Here is a 19467-nt window from a genome sequence, read left to right on the forward strand (position 1 = left end):
TTCTGTGACGTGTGAGGAGAATGTCTATCGTGCTGCTGTTGGATAGAATGTTCTCTATATATTTGTTGGGTTCATTGGGTCTAAGGTATAGTTCAAGTTCAATGTTTCCATGCTGACTTTTCTTATTTGTCTGATCCATCCATTATTGAAAGTGGGATAGTGAAGTCCCCTACTGTTATTGTTGCTATTTTCCCTTGGGGTATGTTAATATTTGCCTTATGTATTTAGGTGTTCTATCTACCATAATTTTAAATTAATGATGAGTTTAAATCATATTTGGAGAGCCCTTTCACAATTAAACTTGTGATGTGACATTGGTCATTATTGGTGACAAAGCTGCAGATAGGCCAATACTACTGTGCTGCTGCTTACATTCATACTGAAGAAAATAGCAACTTACAGCTAGAAGTCGGTGACAATTAAAACAAATAACTTTCCCACCCAAGTGTACTGTAAATTTGTAGCCCAAATTCAGGGGCCCAGTCTTAGGTCCCATTCACTGTCAAGTCCCACTCCAGTCCTATCCTCAGAGAGTTGTGGTGTTCGTTCGTTCATTCATTCAGTAAGCACTGAACACCAGCTCTGTGCCAGGCCTTGTGATAAATGGTAAGATCCACAGTCAAATAAGATGAAGTTGCTATCTTTAAGCTGCTCACTGTCTACTTAAGGAAGAGCATCAGAGATACCATTCCAAAATGCAGAGTGTAAACAAGCACAGGAACGCATCGTCTACCCTTCCTAGTAATCCGATAAACCCAATGATGCTGAGGTTGGGGTCACTCCCGGATACTAACACTGGCTATTACATAATGCCTTTGAAAAGACATGCATAGCATTGATCATAGAAATTCCATACCCTTCTTTCCCAGCACACTCACTCTCACAAATTTGTACCAAACAAATAATTCAGGACAAAGGACAGAGTAGAATGCAGAGGTCCTTCCCTCTCCTCTTCTGGAATCTGTGAGCTCCTGAAGAAGGGGCTGGGACTTATTCAGCTTGTGCCCCCATGCTGCCACATATTAACACTGAAAGGTCTGTTGGGTGAATGTTGGACCATCATGCAGTTCTGATGGACAGAGAGGGAGCTGGTAGGAGGGGCAGTCCACAAGCTGACCAACTTCCTGTTTTCTCTTCTAGCCACCAGAACATCAGGAAAGATGGACAAGCCGCTCATCAGCCACCACCTGGTGGACAGTGATGGCAGCCTTGCTGAGGCCCCCAGTGAGGTTCCCAAAGTGGGCATCCTGGGCAGCGGGGACTTTGCTCGCTCCCTGGCCACCCGCCTGGTGGGCTCCGGCTTCAGTGTGGTGGTGGGGAGCCGCAACCCCAAACGCATGGCTGGGCTGTTTCCCTCAGCAGCGCAAGTGACTCTCCAGGAGGAGGCGGTGGGCTCCCCGGAGGTCATCTTCGTGGCTATGTTCCGGGAACACTACTCCACATTGTGTGGCCTCAGTGACCAGCTGGCTGGCAAGATCCTGGTGGACGTGAGCAATCCCACAGAGCAGGAGCACCTGCAGCACCATCAGTCCAACGCTGAGTACCTGGCCTCCCTTTTCCCCACCTGTGCAGTGGTCAAGGCCTTCAATGTCATCTCTGCCTGGACCCTGCAGTCTGGTCCAAGGGATGGAAATAGGCAGGTAAGTGCTGGAGGAATGCCAGTCACCATAATAAATGTAAAAGGCTAAGTTTCATTGAAGGCCCTTGATGAACCAGGCTCTTCGTGTACGTTATCTCAGCTCATCTCACATGACTGCAAAGTTCCATTTCGCAGAGTAGGGCAGTGTGGTGCAGAATTGTTAATGAGCTTACTTACACCAGGTCCCATAACTTAGTGAGCTGGGGTTTGAACTGGAAATCCATGTTCTTCTATTGTAATTTGATTTCCAAGAAAATAAGGAGGAAAAGGTTGATGGCTTTCTTTTTACTATCTGGAGCCTAGAACAAGAGAGATTTTGCTTTTAGGATTGGACTTAGAAAGAAGAACCTGCGCCAGGTCCTGAGGAAGCAGGCAAGTCCCAAACTTTATCTCATCTATTCCAAGGGCTTCCAAGAACTGAGCAGATTTCTCAGAATAGTTAATAGCAGGTTTTTCTGGAAGTGGAAAAAGGCTCCAGAAACAGCCATTGCTGCATACAGTTGTTGGCAAGAGGGGCTCTAACCAAGACAAGATGGTTTCTAATGTCAAGAGGCCACCTGCACTTTCCTGAAGGAAGGATGCCAGGCTCCACATGTGTATGAGACCCTCTTCCAATGAGTCCAGCTCAGATGGCTCCTCTGCCAACTCCATGCCAGGCTGTGGGACAGCCCAAGGTACCCAGCCCCTCTAACTGGAGGGTCCTCTTTACAGCCTGCATCTTGGGACTCTCATATATGGACAGGCAATGGACAGTGGCTGAATGTAGAATAGCAGAGCCTGGAGGGAGCAGAACCAGCAGCTGGCTGGGGAAGCCTTTGAGGTCAGCTTTGGCCTCGGCCCTACCTCATGTCATCAGGCACAGAAAGGGCATTCCTTCTGAGACACAGAGGTGAGAACTGATGCTCCCAAACTTCAGTTTCCTCACCTGAAAAATGTGGACAGTAGTACCTACTTTCAGGCTTGTGGCAATGCTGAGGGATCACATGTGTTAAGCCTGGTACATAGTAGGTCCTGAGTCAGTGTTGGTAGAGCAGCTGACCACAGCAGTGTCAGCAAGCCACATGGAGTGTTTGGGACCAGAGGACACCAGTGGACCTGCCTGGGGGCTCACAGAGGGGAGCAGTGGGCTACAAGGCAGGGGCTGACTTGTGGATTGCCTTGTGTGTTGTCTGAGAGCTGTAAGGGGCAAGAGGACATGGTCACAGAGGACACTTGTGGACTGAGGGATGGAGCTGCAGCCACAGCAGCACGTTCTTGGCCATATGCAAAGTCCAATAGCTGAGCAACCCTCAGGGCAGGCCAGAGTCCTCAAGGCACCTATTCCAAGGGCTCCTGGGGGCTGCCTAGATGGGTGTTCTGCGTGTGGATGCTGATGGCTATGAGCTGGGTGAGATGCTCACTGTTGAATGAGTGTTGGCCATTATCCCTGAGTAGCGGGCACTGCTGGGTCAGAGACTGGGAGACCACAGGGAAGAAAGGCCTCTGGCCTGGGAGTCAGGGCCACCTTCTGCTCCAGCTGTACCTTACCTGGCAGTTTCCTTGGCTATTCAGTGAGGAGTTTGGCCAGGAGGCTCTCTGAGGCCCCACCCAGGGACCCCATCTGATGCCTCCCACCTCCCTCCCCACAGGTGCCCATCTGCAGTGACCAGCCGGAAGCCAAGCGCACTGTCTTGGAGATGGTGAGGGCCATGGGCTTCACCCCTGTGGACATGGGGTCCCTGGCCTCAGCCCGGGAGGTGGAAGCCATGCCCCTGCGCCTCTTCCCAGGCTGGAAGGTGCCCGCCCTCCTGGCCCTGGGGCTCTTCATCTTCTTCTACGCCTACAACTTTGTCCGAGATGTGCTGGAGCCCTACGTGCAGGAGGGCAAGAACAAGTTCTACAAGCTCCCTGTGTTCGTGGTCAACACAACGCTGCCCTGCGTGGCCTACGTGCTGCTGTCGCTGGTGTACCTGCCCGGCGTGCTGGCAGCTGCCCTGCAGTTGCGCCGAGGCACCAAGTACCAACGCTTCCCCGACTGGCTGGACCACTGGCTGCAGCACCGCAAGCAGATCGGCCTGCTCAGTTTCTTCTGCGCTGCCCTGCACGCGCTCTACAGTCTCTGCTTGCCGCTGCGCCGCTCCCACCGCTACGACTTGGTCAACCTGGCCGTCAAGCAGGTACGGCCCTCGTGAGTCATCTCCTGCCAGTCATGGTACTGGGTGTCCCGTAGGTACAGTGTTCCACTTGTCATCTGCCAATTCTTCCCCATGGGACAGCTGTAAAGAATCTGCCTGCTGATGCAGGAGAAGGAGATGTGGAAATGTGGGTTGATCCCTGGTTGGAAAGATCCCCTGGAGTGGGGAATGGCACCCCACTCCAGTATTCTTGCCTGGAGAATCCCATGGACAGAGGAGCGTGGCGGGCTACGTACATGGGGTCACAAAAAGTCAGATATAACTGAGCACACATGCCTATGGCTAAGGAGGAAAAGAAAACTGTGGAGAAGGGTGGGGTGTGATTTTAAAGGGTGGTGTAGGAGACCTTGCTAAGTAGGTGATATGTGAGCACAGGTTGGAAGGAGAGCAGCTGCCTGGCACCTTTGAGGAACAGCAAGGAGGACCTCTTGGTGGAGCCCAGGGAGGCAGTGGTGGGTGAGGCCTGGGAGGCTGAAGCCACACCAGAGAGGCCTTGAAGGCCAAGAAAGGGCTTTGGCCTTAGACTCTAAGCCAATGAAAGGTTTTGAGTAGAGGATTGATGATCCATCTGGGGTTTTAATTGGCTCACTCTGCTACCAGGTGGAGAAGCTAGAAGATCTTCTAACTTGATCAGATGAAGATGCTGGGAGACCAGTTAGGAGGCTGTGCAGAAACCCTGATGAGAGGCGATGGAGGCTTGGAATGGGGTGGGGGCAGCAGAGGGGCAAGAAGGTACTGAAGGCATGTTTTGAAGCCTGAGTACACAGGATTGCTGTAATAGACTTGGGATAGATGAGGTGCTCAGGTTCTCAGCCTGAGTACCAAGGGGGATGGAGTTACCATCATCTGAGATGGGGAAGGCTGCAGAAATATGTTTTTTGCGGGGGGCACAGTAATTATGCATTTAGGAAAGCCAGATGGTGCTCTTTTGCCATCAGGATTCCTGGGAATGCAGGGCCTTCAGCCCAAACCAAATAGCACCACAGGCAGCCTCCCCTGGCACCTGTACCTACAGAAATAGGCCCCCTAGATGCTTCCTCCTGGTTTACAAACTCACAGGGCCTGATTCTGACTCCAAAGCTCAGGTCTGCAAGCAACACTGCTGTTCTTTATTTTCCTGAACCTGCTTGATTCTCCCTCTAGCCCTCAGCCTCTGGCCTGGTGGGTGGGTCCTACACACTCCAGGACACTTAAGTCACCCAATGAGACCCTTCTCATCTACCCCTGGTTCCAGCTGCAGTTTTGTTCTTGCTTGGGAAGCAGGGATCCTACTGAGGCTGTGCCCTCCCCAGGCACATCTGCCATGCAGCCATCCCCTCAGAGGCCTGGCCACTTCCCAGAGCAGGACTGTGGGGGCAAGGTGGGGCCGCTTCCTGGGAACCACAGACCTCAGCCCCTACTCACTTGGGTTCCTGCCTCTCTGCTCTCAGTTTCTCAAATGCCTTTGTCCTTCCCCACCCATGGACACCTGGCATCATTGCATCTGTAGGCTTGGGCTTTCATAAGAGAAAGTTGGAACCCAGACTTCAGGTGAAAAAGCAAGACACCTGCTGGCAACGAGAGAGAAAGAGAAAAATAATGGTCACACACTCTTTAAAAATAGCTTACTGTATTCTAAGTAGCATTCTAAGAGCTTTACATACCCAGCATGAATTCATTTAGCTCTTATCTCTATAAAGTAGATGCTGTACTACCCTTATTTTACAGGTGATAAAACTGAGGCACAGAGAGTTTAAGTTACTTGGCCAAAGTCACACGGCCAGTGAGGGGCTGAGGTGGGATGCAGATCCAGCCATTCTCTTCCAGATCCATGTTCACGCCCATGTAATTTCTACAGGGAAAACAAGTCCAAATTACCAGTTGAGTAAGTGATCCCAGAGCTCATTCATTCACTGAGTTCTACTCTACCAGGCCCTAAGGCCACAGGAAGAAATAGGACAGTCTCATCCTCCCCTTAGCTGGCATGGGGTGGCGTGCAGGCCTGCAGGCCAGAACTTTGGACTCTTGTTCTCTAGCATCACTGATGAGAACAAAGAGCTTGACCTTGAGCAAGTCATGGCCCCTCCTTGGTTCTCAGCACCCTGATGTAGATGGAGGTCTTACCCAGTGCTAGTGGTTTTGATGCTCTCTGATATTCTCCCACTGGGCAGGAGGCCCTGCATAGCCTCTTGGGGTATGCTGCCCAGGAGGTGGCAGATCTGGGTGGCAGGCATTTCAGGCAGCGGGGAGGGAAGAAGGTGATGCCCTCTTCCCACCAGAGCATGAGGCAAACCCTTGGCTGCCCCTTCCCCTGCTCACCCTCTGACTGCCACTCTCCAGATTCTCCGCCCTGCAAAGGCTCTTTCTGTTTTTAATTCAATCATTTATTTATTTTTGGCTATGCTGGGTCTTTGTTGTTGCATGGGCTTTCTCTAGGTGAGGCAAGCAGGGGCTACTCTGTTGCCTGTGTCCAGACTTCTCATTGCAGTGGCTTCTCTGGTTGCTGAGCACATGCTCTAGGCACACAGGCTCAGCAGCTGCGATGTGCGGGCTCTAGGGTACTCCGTTTTCAGTAGTTGTCACTCATGGGCCCTAGAGCTCATGGGCTTCAGTAGTGGCTTGCAGGCTCTAGAGTGTGGGCTCAGTAGCTATGGCACATGTGCTTCTTTGCTCTGCAGCATGTGGATCTACCGGACCAGGGATCAAACCCATGTCTCCTGTCTCATAGGCAGATTCTTATCCACTATGCCACCAGGGAAGTCCCCAAGGCTCTTCTTGATATTATGTTAATATAGTTTTGCCATGATGCAAATACCAAGGCACAGAGGGGCAAGTGCAAGGTCATTTTCCCTGGGTTTCAAAGCCCTGTAAGGCTGCAGGCCCCAGTGGAGGTTGCCAAGCAACCATCACTCCCACAGGATGGGATCAGAGACAGATAGCAAAGTCAAGTGAAGGGGCCAAACCTTGTTCTGCAGTGTTCTGTAGTGCAGAGCCAGGGTTGCTGTGGGTATGTCGGGGGCGGGGAGGCCGGTTAACAGCAGAGTAGCCCAGAAGTAGGATGCACACCCAGGAAGTGATGAGTTGCCTGAACCTGGAGGTTTAGATACTGGATAGTCTGCAGGTCAACCATGCCCTCAGGCTCCAAGACTGGGCATCTGAGGTTGTCCTGCATTCAGCCCCTAACAGCAGGGCTCTGGGGGCAGTTTGTGACCTGTGACTTTTCCAGTCTGCTCTCAGGCTGCCCTCTCAGGGCCCACCTTGGCTGCCCGACTGGAGGGAAGGGAGCACGCTAGCCTGGGCACAGGAAACACAGGTTTCCTTTAACCCCAAGTCCACAGAATTGGAGACGCAGCTGTACACCAGCTGCAGAGAAGACCTCTAAGACTATGTTTGTTGATATTATTAATAGTATTACCAATGGTAACTACTACTTTCTGATTTACATCTATGGTAAATCATATTTTATTTACTAGTGCTTTCTGATTTACTTCAATGGTGCCTTAGAAATACATTTTAAGATCAAAATTAATATCAAAGACAATGTTTTATGCACACATTCTCTTCTCCTTCCTCTCACCCCAAATCTAGTCTAAGCTGTCAGGGAGAACCATCTAGATCTCACGTCTGACCATGTCACTACTGAAAAGCATTTGGTGACTCAGGATAAGGACAGACCCTTCACAATGCATCTGGGCTCTATCCCCAGCCTCATCTCCCCAATGCTTCTTTGACACATCACACTCAGGTCCCATACTGTCCTCAGAATGGGCAGAGCTCATTCCTCTAGCTTGGACACCCCAACCTGGGACAGCTTGGCAGTCTGACAAACTCCTATTCCTCCTTCAAAACCCAACCTCTATTAAGCCTCTCCAGCCACTCTCCCGTTCCCCATTCCTACCTCTGTTTTCTGTTGTGTTTGGCCCATATTTCTATGATATTTCTTTTGCATCACTGTATAATCACTCATCTACATGTCTGCCCAGCCTAGATTTCCATGACTGGATGGGTCTTCCACCCCTTGAGGTCCATGGTTCCTAACACAGAGTCCCAGTGCATATTCACTGAGTGACTGTTAACTTGGCCACCATGAAGCTAACACCAGGCATCTCTTACGAGAAGCCTGGGTAAAGCTTGGGGAAAGACTAGTCTAACTTTCCAGCTGCCATTAAGACCAACAGCACCAGCCATTTATTATATTAATCATCTACTATGTGCCAGTCACTTCTCACTTCACAAACATCATCCATTTAGTCTTTGCAATAACAGAGAGAGGTGCTGGTACTCTGGAAATCGACTGCCTGGATCTCATGACTGACCCCCAGCAGCAGACCCAGCATTGGAACCCAGGCCTTGGGACAGCGAAGCCATTCTCACCAGCACCCTAGACTGACCCTTCTCCTGCTTTAGCATAGTCTCCGGGTTTGGCTGGAGGTCAGCATCACCCTCTTGCCAACCACCACCCACTCTTGGGACATGGTGAGCCTTCTGGGTCTCCTGTCCCTGAACCCTTCTGCCTCTAAGCTGAAACCTACAGGGAAAGGAAACGTCATGCGTGGATGCCAGCATTCCATCTCTTGTTGATGAGCACTGTCCTCATCGTGTCAAGGTGGACAGCTTAATTAGCTCTGAACACGGGAGAATCCCTAGGGGAGTAGAGAGCTATTGAATCTATGTCCCGGTTAGCCGTGTGTGACCCTGGTCACTGGGAGCCCTGAGAACAGCACTATGGTTGGATGAGACCCCCACGGCCTAATATCCAGATGCTCACACAGGTTCCTCAACACCCATTACTCCCTTGCCCGCCTCACCCAACCCCTTCCCAGCATCACTGCTGAGTGGAAATATTAGGAAAAAAACAAGACATTTTGCAAGCAAATGTGGTGTGTGTCATCATCCAGACTCTTGACTTGTGACATTAACTGCCTAATCTTACCAAAAGGCAGAAGGGAGTGACTAATGAAGTATATCTGAAGAACAAACAACTCAGAACATGGGGATGACTTACAAGCGGCAGTTGTTAGCCATGGGAAGGTGTGAGTAAGCCTCCACCAGGCTCAGGTAGGAGGGAGACCTCCCAGCCCCCTTCAGGGTAATATCTGGCCCCGCCTTCCCTAGCTGGTGATGACATTTGTTTGGTAAGGGAGCAAAATTCTAGGATTTTAGACACGAGCTCTTCCTGCTCTGTGGAGAAACAGGCCCAGAGCTGGAGTTGCCCAGAGTCTCACAGGACTTGTGGTCAGGGTGAGAACCTGGGTCTCCAGACTCCTGGTCCTTTTGTGGCTTAATGACACCAGCGAGAGCCAGCCTGCCCTGAAATAGAACCGAGTCCATCATTTTTCACAAACTACAGGAAAAGTATTCAATGGATGTCATTTGCTCAGTTTCTTTCAACTTTTTCTCATAAGCTTTTCAACCATTTTTGCTCAGCCCACTAGATTCATTTTTATTATTACATCTTCTAGCTGCACTTGGGTTATTTTTTTTTTCCCTCTGCTGAAATAGTTTCTCAAAAACCTGACTGACTCTGTTTTGCAAAGTGGAGATGTGCCTGCTAAAGCCTGGTCATATTTCCTAAGGGAAATGCTGTTCCTTGTCCTGTGGGTAGAATTGAAGCACCAGCATTTCCCAGTGTTCTGAGAGAACACCTTGACTTCCGGGAACTCTGCTACCTGGTCTAGTTGGGAAATGATAGTTTTATAGAAGGATCTGTCAGCCCTGCTTGGAGGGGGCTCAGGCGCAAGAGCACTCCCCGTGGGGAGGAAGGAAGTAGACACCCTCTGGGCCTGCAGTGGCTCATCAATGGGTGCATCCCTGGAGCTCAGTGGGGCATCCGGAACTCTGTGAGGGCAGGTGTCTTTGTTCTCTGTGGCCCAGGGCCTAGCACACAGTTCAGTTCAGTTCATTCGCTCACTCATATCTGACTCTTTGTGACCCCATGGACTGCAGCACACCAGGCTTCCCTGTCCATCACCAACTCCCGGAGCTTACTCAAACTCATGTCCATCGAGTCAGTGATGCCATCCAATCATTTCATCCTCTGTTGTCCCCTTCTCCTTCTGACTTCAATCTTTCCCAGCATAAGGGTCTTTTCAAATGAGTCAGTTCTTCACATCAAGTGGCCAAAGTATTGGAGTTTCAGCTTCAGCATCAGTCCTTCCAATGAATATTTAGGACTGATTTCCTTTAAAATTGACTGGTTGGATCTCCTTGCTGTCCAAGGGACTCTCAAGAGTCTTCTCCAACACCACAGTTCAAAAGCATCAGTTCTTCGGCACTCAGCTTTCTTCACAGTTCAACTCTCACATCCATACGTGACCACTGGAAAAACCATAGCTTTGACTAGATGGATATTTGTTGGCAATGTAATGTCTCCACTTTTTAATATGCTGTCTAGGTTGGCCATAGCCTTTCTTCCAAGGAGCAAGCATCTTTTAATTTCATGGCTGCAATCACCATCTGCAGTGATTTTGGAGCAGTCTGACACTGTTTCCACTGTTTCCCCATCTATTTGCCATGAAGTCATGTGACCAGATGCCATGATCTTAGTTTTCTGAATATTGAGCTTTAAGCCAGCTTTTTCACTCTCCTCTTTCACTTTCATCAAGAGGCTCTTTACTTCTTCTGCCATAAGGATGGTGCCATCTGCATATCTGAGGATATTGATATTTCTCTGGGCAATCTTGATTCCAGCTTGTGCTTCGTCCAGCCTGGCATTTCTCATAATGTACTCTGCATATAAGTTAAATAAGCAGGGTGACAATATACAGCCTTGACATCCTCCTTTCCTGATTTGGACCCAGTCTGTTGTTCCATGTACCGTTCTAACTCTTGCTGCTTGACATGCATACAGATTTCTCAGGAGGCAGGTCAGGTGGTCTGGTATTCCCATCTCTTGAAGAATTTTCCAGTTTGTTGTGATCCACACAGTCAAAGGCTTTGGCTTTGTTTTTCTCGGACTCTCTTGCTTTTCTGATGATCCAACAGATGTTGGCACAGTAGGTGCTTCTTAAGTGCTCATGGGTCTGCTTGGTGAGTGGATCTTGGCCCCTGCTGTGTAGCAGTGGTTGATGTCATGGCATTCCAAGCGCAGGTTGGAAAAGAACTTCCAGACACAGAGCATTTCAGATGGGAGTGAGTTTATTAAGAACAAAGAGTTGAGGTAATGTGGGGGCTGTGAGCACCATGGGCCAATCTCCTGACAGACCAGGGAGAGCCAACGGGATGCTGTTAGAACAGCTGGTCGGCTCAAGGGACAGCTGATGCTTTACATGGGTTGGTAGCCAATTTTTATGGCCTCAAGACAAAGAAAATTCCTGCTTGAAGGGTGGCATTAGGTGATTGGTTTGAGTGCAATAGGGTGAGTACCAGGGTGGAGGGTTTGGGAGGAGGGGCATTTTTGCCTAATTTGGAGTCAGGAATCTGGCCCGTAAGGATCAGGGTGGGTTTTTGGCAATGGTTACAATGAGGCTCAGTCAGTTCCAGAGGTGACCTTGGATCTGGGCTCTGCATCAAAGGCCTCACACCTGTGACCTCAGTATGGGACTCCACAGTTGAGTCAAAGCTGTATTTCTCAAACAGAAATAAGGAGCTGGGTGGGAAGATGAGAGCTGGGGCTAGTAAGGAAATGTTGAGGGGTTTGGTGTCTGTGTGTGTCTGGAGTATGAACCAGTGATGGGGGCAGCTTGGGGGACCAAGGGTCCCGGGTGAGACAGGCTGGGATGGGAGGTGGGCAGCAAGGGCAGCAGCCCACCCAGCTGATGGGATTCTGAGCTGAAGAGCTCCTCCCTCCTCTGGGGACTTGGGCACCCGAAAACCTTGAGAGATGGTCATGTTTGGAGGTTCTTTGTGTCTTATCAAATTCTCTGGCTCCTTACTCTTGGCTCATGTGGCTGCTCTGGTTGACTGGCCCCAGGCAAATTTGTGAAAGCCGTGGGGAGGGAGCCTTGTCTTCGGAGCCTGCTGCCTGGTTCCTAATCTCAGCTCTGCCATCTCCTGAGGTGTGTGTGACCACAGCAAGGTAACTTGATCTCTGTGCCTCGTTTCCCTCATCTGAAAAATGGGGACAGTAATGAACTCTCCCTCACAGGGTAGTTCTAAGGATCAGGTGAGCTGATACTTGAAAAGCGCTTCAAACAGAGCTAGACACACATTACATGAGGTGGAAAGTAGAAATGTTGGTTGTATCTGTGTTTCTCCCATCCGAAATTCCTCACTGGCCCAAATCCCAGGGCATCGACCTTGGCCAGTGTTCATGGTTTTCCTTCCTTCTATACCAGGTCTTGACCAATAAGAGTCACCTCTGGAATGAGGAGGAAGTGTGGCGGATGGAGATCTACCTGTCCCTGGGAGTGCTGGCCCTTGGCATGCTGTCCCTGCTGGCTGTCACCTCACTGCCATCCATCGCGAACTCACTCAACTGGAGGGAGTTCAGCTTTGTCCAGGTAAGGTAGCCTGGGCCCTGCAGGCGCCTTCCCATCCACATGCTGCCTGGGCTTTCATAATCTGTGCAACAGAACCACTCTTTCCGGTGTCCTGGGAGCCTGGCAGGCTCACCCAGGTCTCCTGAGAAAGGGGCTGCCTGGGACCAGCTCATCCTCACAACATCTGGGGAAGCCAGACTTAGGCACGTGAAAAAATCAGATGGCAGAATGCTGAACCCTGGACTACACGTTCTCAGTTTCTGCAATTCTTGGGCTTCTGAAACAAAATCCTATAACATGGAGTCACTGGATGTGTCACTGATCTGGCTAGGGAGTCAGCGAGCCCTTGAGTGAATCTAGCGGCCCACCTAGCACCCTCAGCTCAACCGGGCCCTGTTATTCCCTTTGACCTCTTGATTCATGCAGAGTGGATGGGAGGTGAGCATGAGGGTCTCCAATTTATAGGAAATAAACCACAGCATTTCCCAAAGGACACTGCTCCTATGAAAAAGGACATGTGGGGTCAAATACATTTGGGAAAAGATCCGCTGCCCCCTGAATTAGTCACAATACACTTTGGCACATCAAATTAATGTCTACCACAGGCAAACCTTGTTCAGCCAACTTATTTGAGTCGTAGCACCCTCCCTACCCCATTCCCCCACCACCGCCACCCACATAACAGCTATCTACACTCTACAGAACACACTTGGGAAGCTGCTACTAGTGGCAAAGGTTCTTCATGCATTTATTCACTCAGTGTTTACTGAACACATACTCTGCACCCAGCATTGTGCTAGCCTGTGAACAAGCCAGGCGTGCACGTGTGCATGCCCAGTTGCTCAGTCATGTCTGACTCTTTGTAACCCCATGGACTGTAGCCCTCCCAGGCTCCTGTGTCCGTGGGATTTCCCAGGCAAGAATGCTGGGGTGGGTTGCTGTTTTGTCCTCTAAAGCCAGGCATAGCCATGTTTTAATTTTAAGGACAACTGGGAAGGGACATTTGCATTCCTCTGGCATCGCCCACTGTTCTCCATACAGAGCACGTGGTCAACCCCCGGTACTGACACACTAACTCACCCACTCCAGTGATGAGTGCTGACTAATACTGGGTTCTACCATCGACGTGGTATCAGGGCAGGGAACAGCTATCACTTCCGCCCCCACTGCCAACAAACATCTGTTGCATATCTTCTCTGTGCAGCAAGGACACAGCATGAGATTCCAACAGGAATACCAATGGTGTGGTACTCTTATATAATCCCAATTTATTGTTCCTAACTGGGGACACATGCACACCCTAGAACGAAACAGAGTCGTGGTGTTTTATATCAGTTTCTGACTCTCACTGGCTCTGTTCATCTTGGAAGGTCTCTGGAGGAATGCTTAGGCCTGACTACATGCTGGCAAAAGAGGGGAAGAAAGAATTTTATTTATCTGCCACTAATCCTCATGTGTCAAACACACAAATCTGGGATTTTCCAGTTCCTGCCTGGAGTCTGCAAGGGTGCATGGTTTATCCACAATTAAAACAGGCTGCAGTTTGCTCCCCTCACCAGAAAGTTGCTTCCTTAAGCAGCCATAGATTACAAGCCCCGGCTCCTGCTGCCAGAGAAAGCCGGGGGATTTGGTTTTGTTAGCAAAAGCTGACAGGGACCTCAGCAGCCGCTCTGCTTTACATACTGAAGAGTTGAAATACAAATAGGAAAGTCCTGCTGATGCTGCAGGAAGAGGGGGGTGGAAAGCCAAGAGAGGGGTGGAAAGGCAGGGTTTTACTTGTGGAAATCCAGTGCCTACATTCTGTCCTCAAATGCTTTATCTCTCAAGAGTGCTGACATGGAGGAGGAACAGATTTGTTCCAGCTCTGGAACCATAGGCAGGCAGATCATGCACTCTCTAAGCCTTGCCTTACTTACACTCTTGTGAAGTGGAGTGAATTCCCTCCAGAGGTGCTGCGACTCACTGTGCAAGATTATGTGTAAAACACAAATACAAAGTGATTTGCCATTATTCTCAGGGCATGTGGCCACATTTCCATGATCACTAAGCTACCAATTGCCCATTTCTGAGCCCAGTAGAAAGCAGCAAGAGACTGAACAGTTGAGTCACTCAGCACTCAGGGGAGGCCAAGAGACTCCCCTGAGGGCCTTAGAACAGTCCAAGGCAGGGTTTGCAAACTGCAGTGGGCACTCATTGATGGGTCATGAAATCAATTTTGGGGCTACAACAAGCTTTTTAAATAGAGTAGAATGTCTCCCAAAATTTCAGGGCACTTTACATGTTCTAAGCACAGACATCTCTTTTTCAGTTGTATCAGCTCAGTAGTTATAGATACATATGTGGATAGACGTCATTGTGTCCTGGGTGGTAATGAAAATGCGATTCTTATGGTGAGCTGACATCAAAAAGTCAGAAGTCACAGAGCTCTTGGAGAAATGCAGATACCCAGGACTACCCCGATCTATGGGTTGGCTCTAGAATCTGTCTTATAAGCTCTTTGAGTGACTTAAGTGCATGCCATGCGGTGTGTGACAGTCTCTGAGATGGTGGAGCCAGCAGACCTGGGTTTCAGTTCCAAGACCACTACTGACCAGCCCTGCACCACTAGACAGTTTCTTAGCCTCTCCGAGCATCCTGACTGTGGCCTGACTTGTCTGTGTCCGCCTCCTGTAGTCACTGGGAGAATCTCTGTTGAGGACATGTGTAGTGCATGACACACACACCCAAATGGTGGCTGTATACTCTCTGAGGTGAGCTTCTCCGTAAGGTAAGTGCTGTTCTGTAACAAGGAGTACCCTAATCACATTTCCTCCCCAGCTGAGAATGACCACAGCAGGTCACCAGGGCCTGGAAACTGACTGTGGAGACAACGTGGTTCCCAGTGGGCCTGGCCTGACCCCTGGGTCTCTAATGATTTACTGAGCTACAAGCCATCAAAACAGTGTGTTGATTCAACAAGTTGACCTGTGCTTACGTTCCTGAGGCTGTTTTCAATAAGTTTTTAATTTGGGGTTTTGTTTGTCTGGGTGTTTTTGTTGCTATTATTTGGGGCTGTGCCAGCTACTCCTACTTAAGCCAGTTAAACATTGTCAGATTGCAGAATACCCAGGTCAGTGCAACTCAACTGGAAGAGAAATTAGGGTTCAGCTCTTAGCACCTCAGTTCTGCCCCATAGTTAGAGGAGCTTTCTATGGCCTTGCCTGCTCTAGCCACTTGCCTGAAATGATAGCAGAGGTCTGCTTTGATCCCAGCCTTGTGAGCAATGGTCCAAAGCCCCTTCCCACCACAGTAACTGAGCACTGGCAGGAGCCAGCAACAACTGGTGGTTTCTTTCTCACTAACAAGCTTACATATAATAGAAATGGCCTTAGCTTGTTGTGGGGGTCATTAATTGCCCCAAGACCATGCCTCCCTTTGGCTGTTCTGGGATTTTTAAATTGTTCCCAAGGAGAGTGAGTTTTAGGGAAACAAACTTGCTGGAGTCATCCAAGCTTCTCGTTGGGATTGGAAAGTCAAAAAGCCCTTTGTCATTGGCCGGTCTTTGGCTGTCAGCCCTCTCTGTGAGCCATCAGCCCGAGGCTGGGGCCTCCTGCCATCTGTCACCATGGGATTCTGGATAGTGAAGGGAAAAGGATGTCTGAATGGGAGCAGGTCTTTATTGTCTCCCAGGGCATGTCTTGTTTGCCCAGCACAGTCCATCACTCTCCAAATCAGGGCCAGGGACAGTGGAGAGCATGGGCAAAACACTGGAGCCCCAGGACACGTCACCAAGGGAGGTGCTTAGGCCTCACTGGGGCCGCCAGGACTCGTTCCTGGGCCAGGGTGGGTTCTCACTGCTGCAGCATCTGGGAAGGTATCACAGTGCAGAGTGTGAGCCCATTCACACTGGGTGGGTCTTTGTCAAAGCAACAGAAAGGACTGGGTCCACCCCCATCAAACAGCCTGAGTAGAGGGGCCACGAAGACATCTCAGCCTCAAGCTAGAAAGTCTCAGGTGAGGAGAATCTCCCAAATTGGTGATTCTTAGTCCTGTCTGCCGGAGAAGGCAATGGCAACCCACTCCAGTACTCTTGCCTGGAAAATCCCATGGACAGAGGAGCCTGGTAGGCTGCAGTCCATGGGGTCGCTAAGGGTCAGACACAACTGAGCGACTTCACTTTCACTTTTCACTTTCATGCATTGGAGGAGGAAATGGCAACCCACTCCAGTGTTCTTGCCTGGAGAATCCCAGGGATGGCAGAGCCTGGTGGGCTGCCATCTATGGGGTTGCTCAGAGTTGGACACGGCTGAAGCGACTTAGCAGCAGCAGCAGCAGCAGTCCTGTCTGCAAACAGCATCATTGCGGAACTTGTAAAAACTACCAATGTCTGAGCCCCATCCCAAGCCAATTTAATCTGAATTCCCAGGACTGGCACTTGGGCATTAAGATGTTTCCCAAGCTCCCCAAGTGATGTTACTATGCAGCCATATTTAGAAACACAGTCTCCAGCTATGAAAAGGCACATCCCAGCCATCTCAGCAAAACCCAGTGAATTCATCTGAGTAAGGAGAGCAGTAGTTTGGGACTTGAAAGTTGTTTGGGAAATATCGGGGTGGTTGGAAGGCTAGTTGAAGATTTATTTCTGATGGAGAATTACTCTGTGGTCAGATGAGGACTCTGGGCTTATAGTTAGCACTCTTCAGGAGCCTACTTTCAGTTACTTGGGCTATATACCAGAAGTGGAATTGCCAAAGCACATGGTGAGTGTTCTTTAATTCACTGAGGAATCACCACACCATCTTCTGTTGTAGCCGCATTCTTTCCACTCCCACTAGCAGCAAGTGTTCCAATTTCTCCACACCCTCACCAACACTTTTCTTGTTTCGTTTTGTTTTTAATAGTAGCCCTCCTAATGGATGTGGAGTGGTTTTGATTTACATTTTCCTCATGTTGGGCATCTTTTCATGTGTTTACTGACCATTTATGTATCTTCTTTGGAGAAATTTCTATTCAAGTCCTTTACCTATTTTTGAGTTAGGTTGTTTGTTTTTGTTGTTGTTGAGTTTAAAGTGTTCTCTATATATTCTGGATATTAATCCCAAATATTTTCTCAATGCTGGGAACTTCTTTAACCCGAGTCTTCATTATCAATAGATCAGAACTTAGAAAAAGTTAGTGTGGTTCAGAAGTTGCTAGGAGATTTGGAATTCTGGACAGGTCTGGAAGTGACTCTGGTTACATGTGACTCACAGTCAAGAAGCCTCCCATTTGGGGGCCAACCATTTTCATCTGATAACTGAAGTACCTGTGGGTAGCACAGAGCCAACCATGGCCTTTCCCAACAGGCTGTACTGAGCCAAGAAGTTGTTAAGGATGTGATAAAAAGATCCTTGAAGTGGTCACAAAGCCAACAAGAACCAGAGATGGCTAAGGAAGGATAGAGATGGGATCTTTTGGCAGCTAGTATTTTTTTTCTTGTTCAGTCACTAAGTCATATCCAACTCTTTGCAACCTCATGGACTACAGTCCGCCAGGCTCCTCTGTCCATGGGATTTTCCCAGGCAAGAATACTGGAGTGGGTTGCCATTTCCTTCTCCAGGGGATCTTCCCAACCCAGGGATCGAGGTCAGTAGTTGCGGCTCCTGGGCTCTAGAACACAGGCTCAGTAATTGTCATGCACGAGCATAGTTGCTCTGAGGCTTGTGGGATCTTCCCCAATCAGGATCGAACCCACGTCTCCTGCTTTGGCAAGTGGGTTCTTTACCACTGAGCCACAAGGGGACCCCAGCTAGTATTTTACTTAGGGTTAAAACGTTATACTTGTGAACCTATTTATGAACTTGTATGTATAGCCATTAGAAAATATTTATTATTACTATTTTTAGTAGAAGCATTACAAGCAATTCTTCTGAACCAGTTACTGAGGTTCACCATCTTGGGTTTACACTGGAGTGGGTATAAGCAAAGCGCTGCCCATGCTAGTGAGGAGTAAGCATGAGGTACGGTAGTAAAATCAGACCCACTTAGAGCCGTGTCTGAGGAGAGTGAAAACAAGACAGCATCTCTCAGCCAAGCCCCTGGATTGATGCTGACAAGCTGGGCCTGAAGGAAATCCAAGAGGCCAATTATAGCTTCTCCGTGGAAAGCTCAAAACCAACCTGTAAAAAGCACCCTCAGGTACCATCAAGCTGCCACATTTCAATTAGACCCTTGCAGTGTCTCCTTGGAGAAAATGCACGTGTGTTCATTGCTTGATGGGTCATTGCATATTCCTTATGCAGTGAACACAGGTCTCTCCCACCAGGACTCTCTCAGTGCCCTGTACCCCCTCCCCAACCTCTACAAAGCCCTAACCCTAGGTGCGCTCTGCTCCGCACTGTTGCCTGCCAGGTCTGGGGGCTGCAGAATGCTGCATCGATACAGCGCTTTCCCCACAATTCTGACTTCAGCTTTTTTAATCACTTCCTTTTCTCTGAGGCTAATGAAGTGACTTGCTGAGGGTCACAGTGTCAGTTGAGGATAGCACCAACAGTAAATCTGGAAGGCGTCATTTGTAGTTTGCAAGAAACCCTGCCTGCAAAAAGATTCCCAGAGGCTAGAGTTACAGATCAGCACTTCTTGGCTATTTTCACATTGTAGTCCCCATAGAAAGTCGTATTTATATAGCACTTGGGGTGATGAGCTGCTCGTGGCTGGAAGTCATCCACAAAAGCCCACACCTGGCTCAAGGGTGGGACGCTCTGCTGTAAGATGGCCTGGACCATGTCCATTCGGATTTGTGATGGTCTTGATCTCCTTAGCATCACTAATCTCCTTCCAGGCAGGAGAGTAATCCTGGTAGGGTTTGTACCTGGGGTGTTTGTAGCTCAGAGCACGGGCAGGAAGTAAGGGACCAGTACCCATGGGCAGCATCTCTGTGGTGCTATGGGCTTTGTATACAGCATGAAGACACCTAGCCTAGAGGCCCCTGAGAGCCGTCTTCACTGTTGGTGTCAAGGGAACTTTTTGCGTTGTGTTTTATCTTTTCTTCTTTTTGGCCATACCCCACCCAACAGCTGGAGAAGGCAATGGCACCCCACTCCAGTACTCTTGCCTGGAAAATCCCATGGATGGAGGAGCCTGGTAGGCTACAGTCCATGGGGTCACTAAGAGTCGGACACGACTGAGCGACTTCACTTTCACTTTTCACTTTCATGCATTGGAGAAGGAAATGGCAAGCCACTCCAGTGTTCTTTCCTGGAGAATCCCAGGGATGGGGGAGCCTGGTGGGCTGCCT

The 19467-nt window shown here is 49.5% G+C and overlaps 1 protein-coding gene across 1 annotated transcript in view; it reads left to right on the forward strand.

Moving 5' to 3' along the window:
• The window catches only part of STEAP3 (STEAP3 metalloreductase), a 51719-nt gene that overhangs the window by 28791 nt on the left and 3461 nt on the right, over positions 1–19467 (forward strand). The window contains exons 2-4 of the mRNA XM_061439733.1: positions 1141–1640; positions 3268–3795; positions 12069–12233. Of these exons, the coding sequence (XP_061295717.1) occupies positions 1141–1640; positions 3268–3795; positions 12069–12233 (1193 nt within the window). The remainder of the gene's footprint in view (positions 1–1140; positions 1641–3267; positions 3796–12068; positions 12234–19467) is intronic.

Source organism: Bos javanicus, chromosome 2 (assembly GCF_032452875.1).
Source record: "Bos javanicus breed banteng chromosome 2, ARS-OSU_banteng_1.0, whole genome shotgun sequence".
Classification (NCBI taxonomy): domain Eukaryota; kingdom Metazoa; phylum Chordata; class Mammalia; order Artiodactyla; family Bovidae; genus Bos; species Bos javanicus.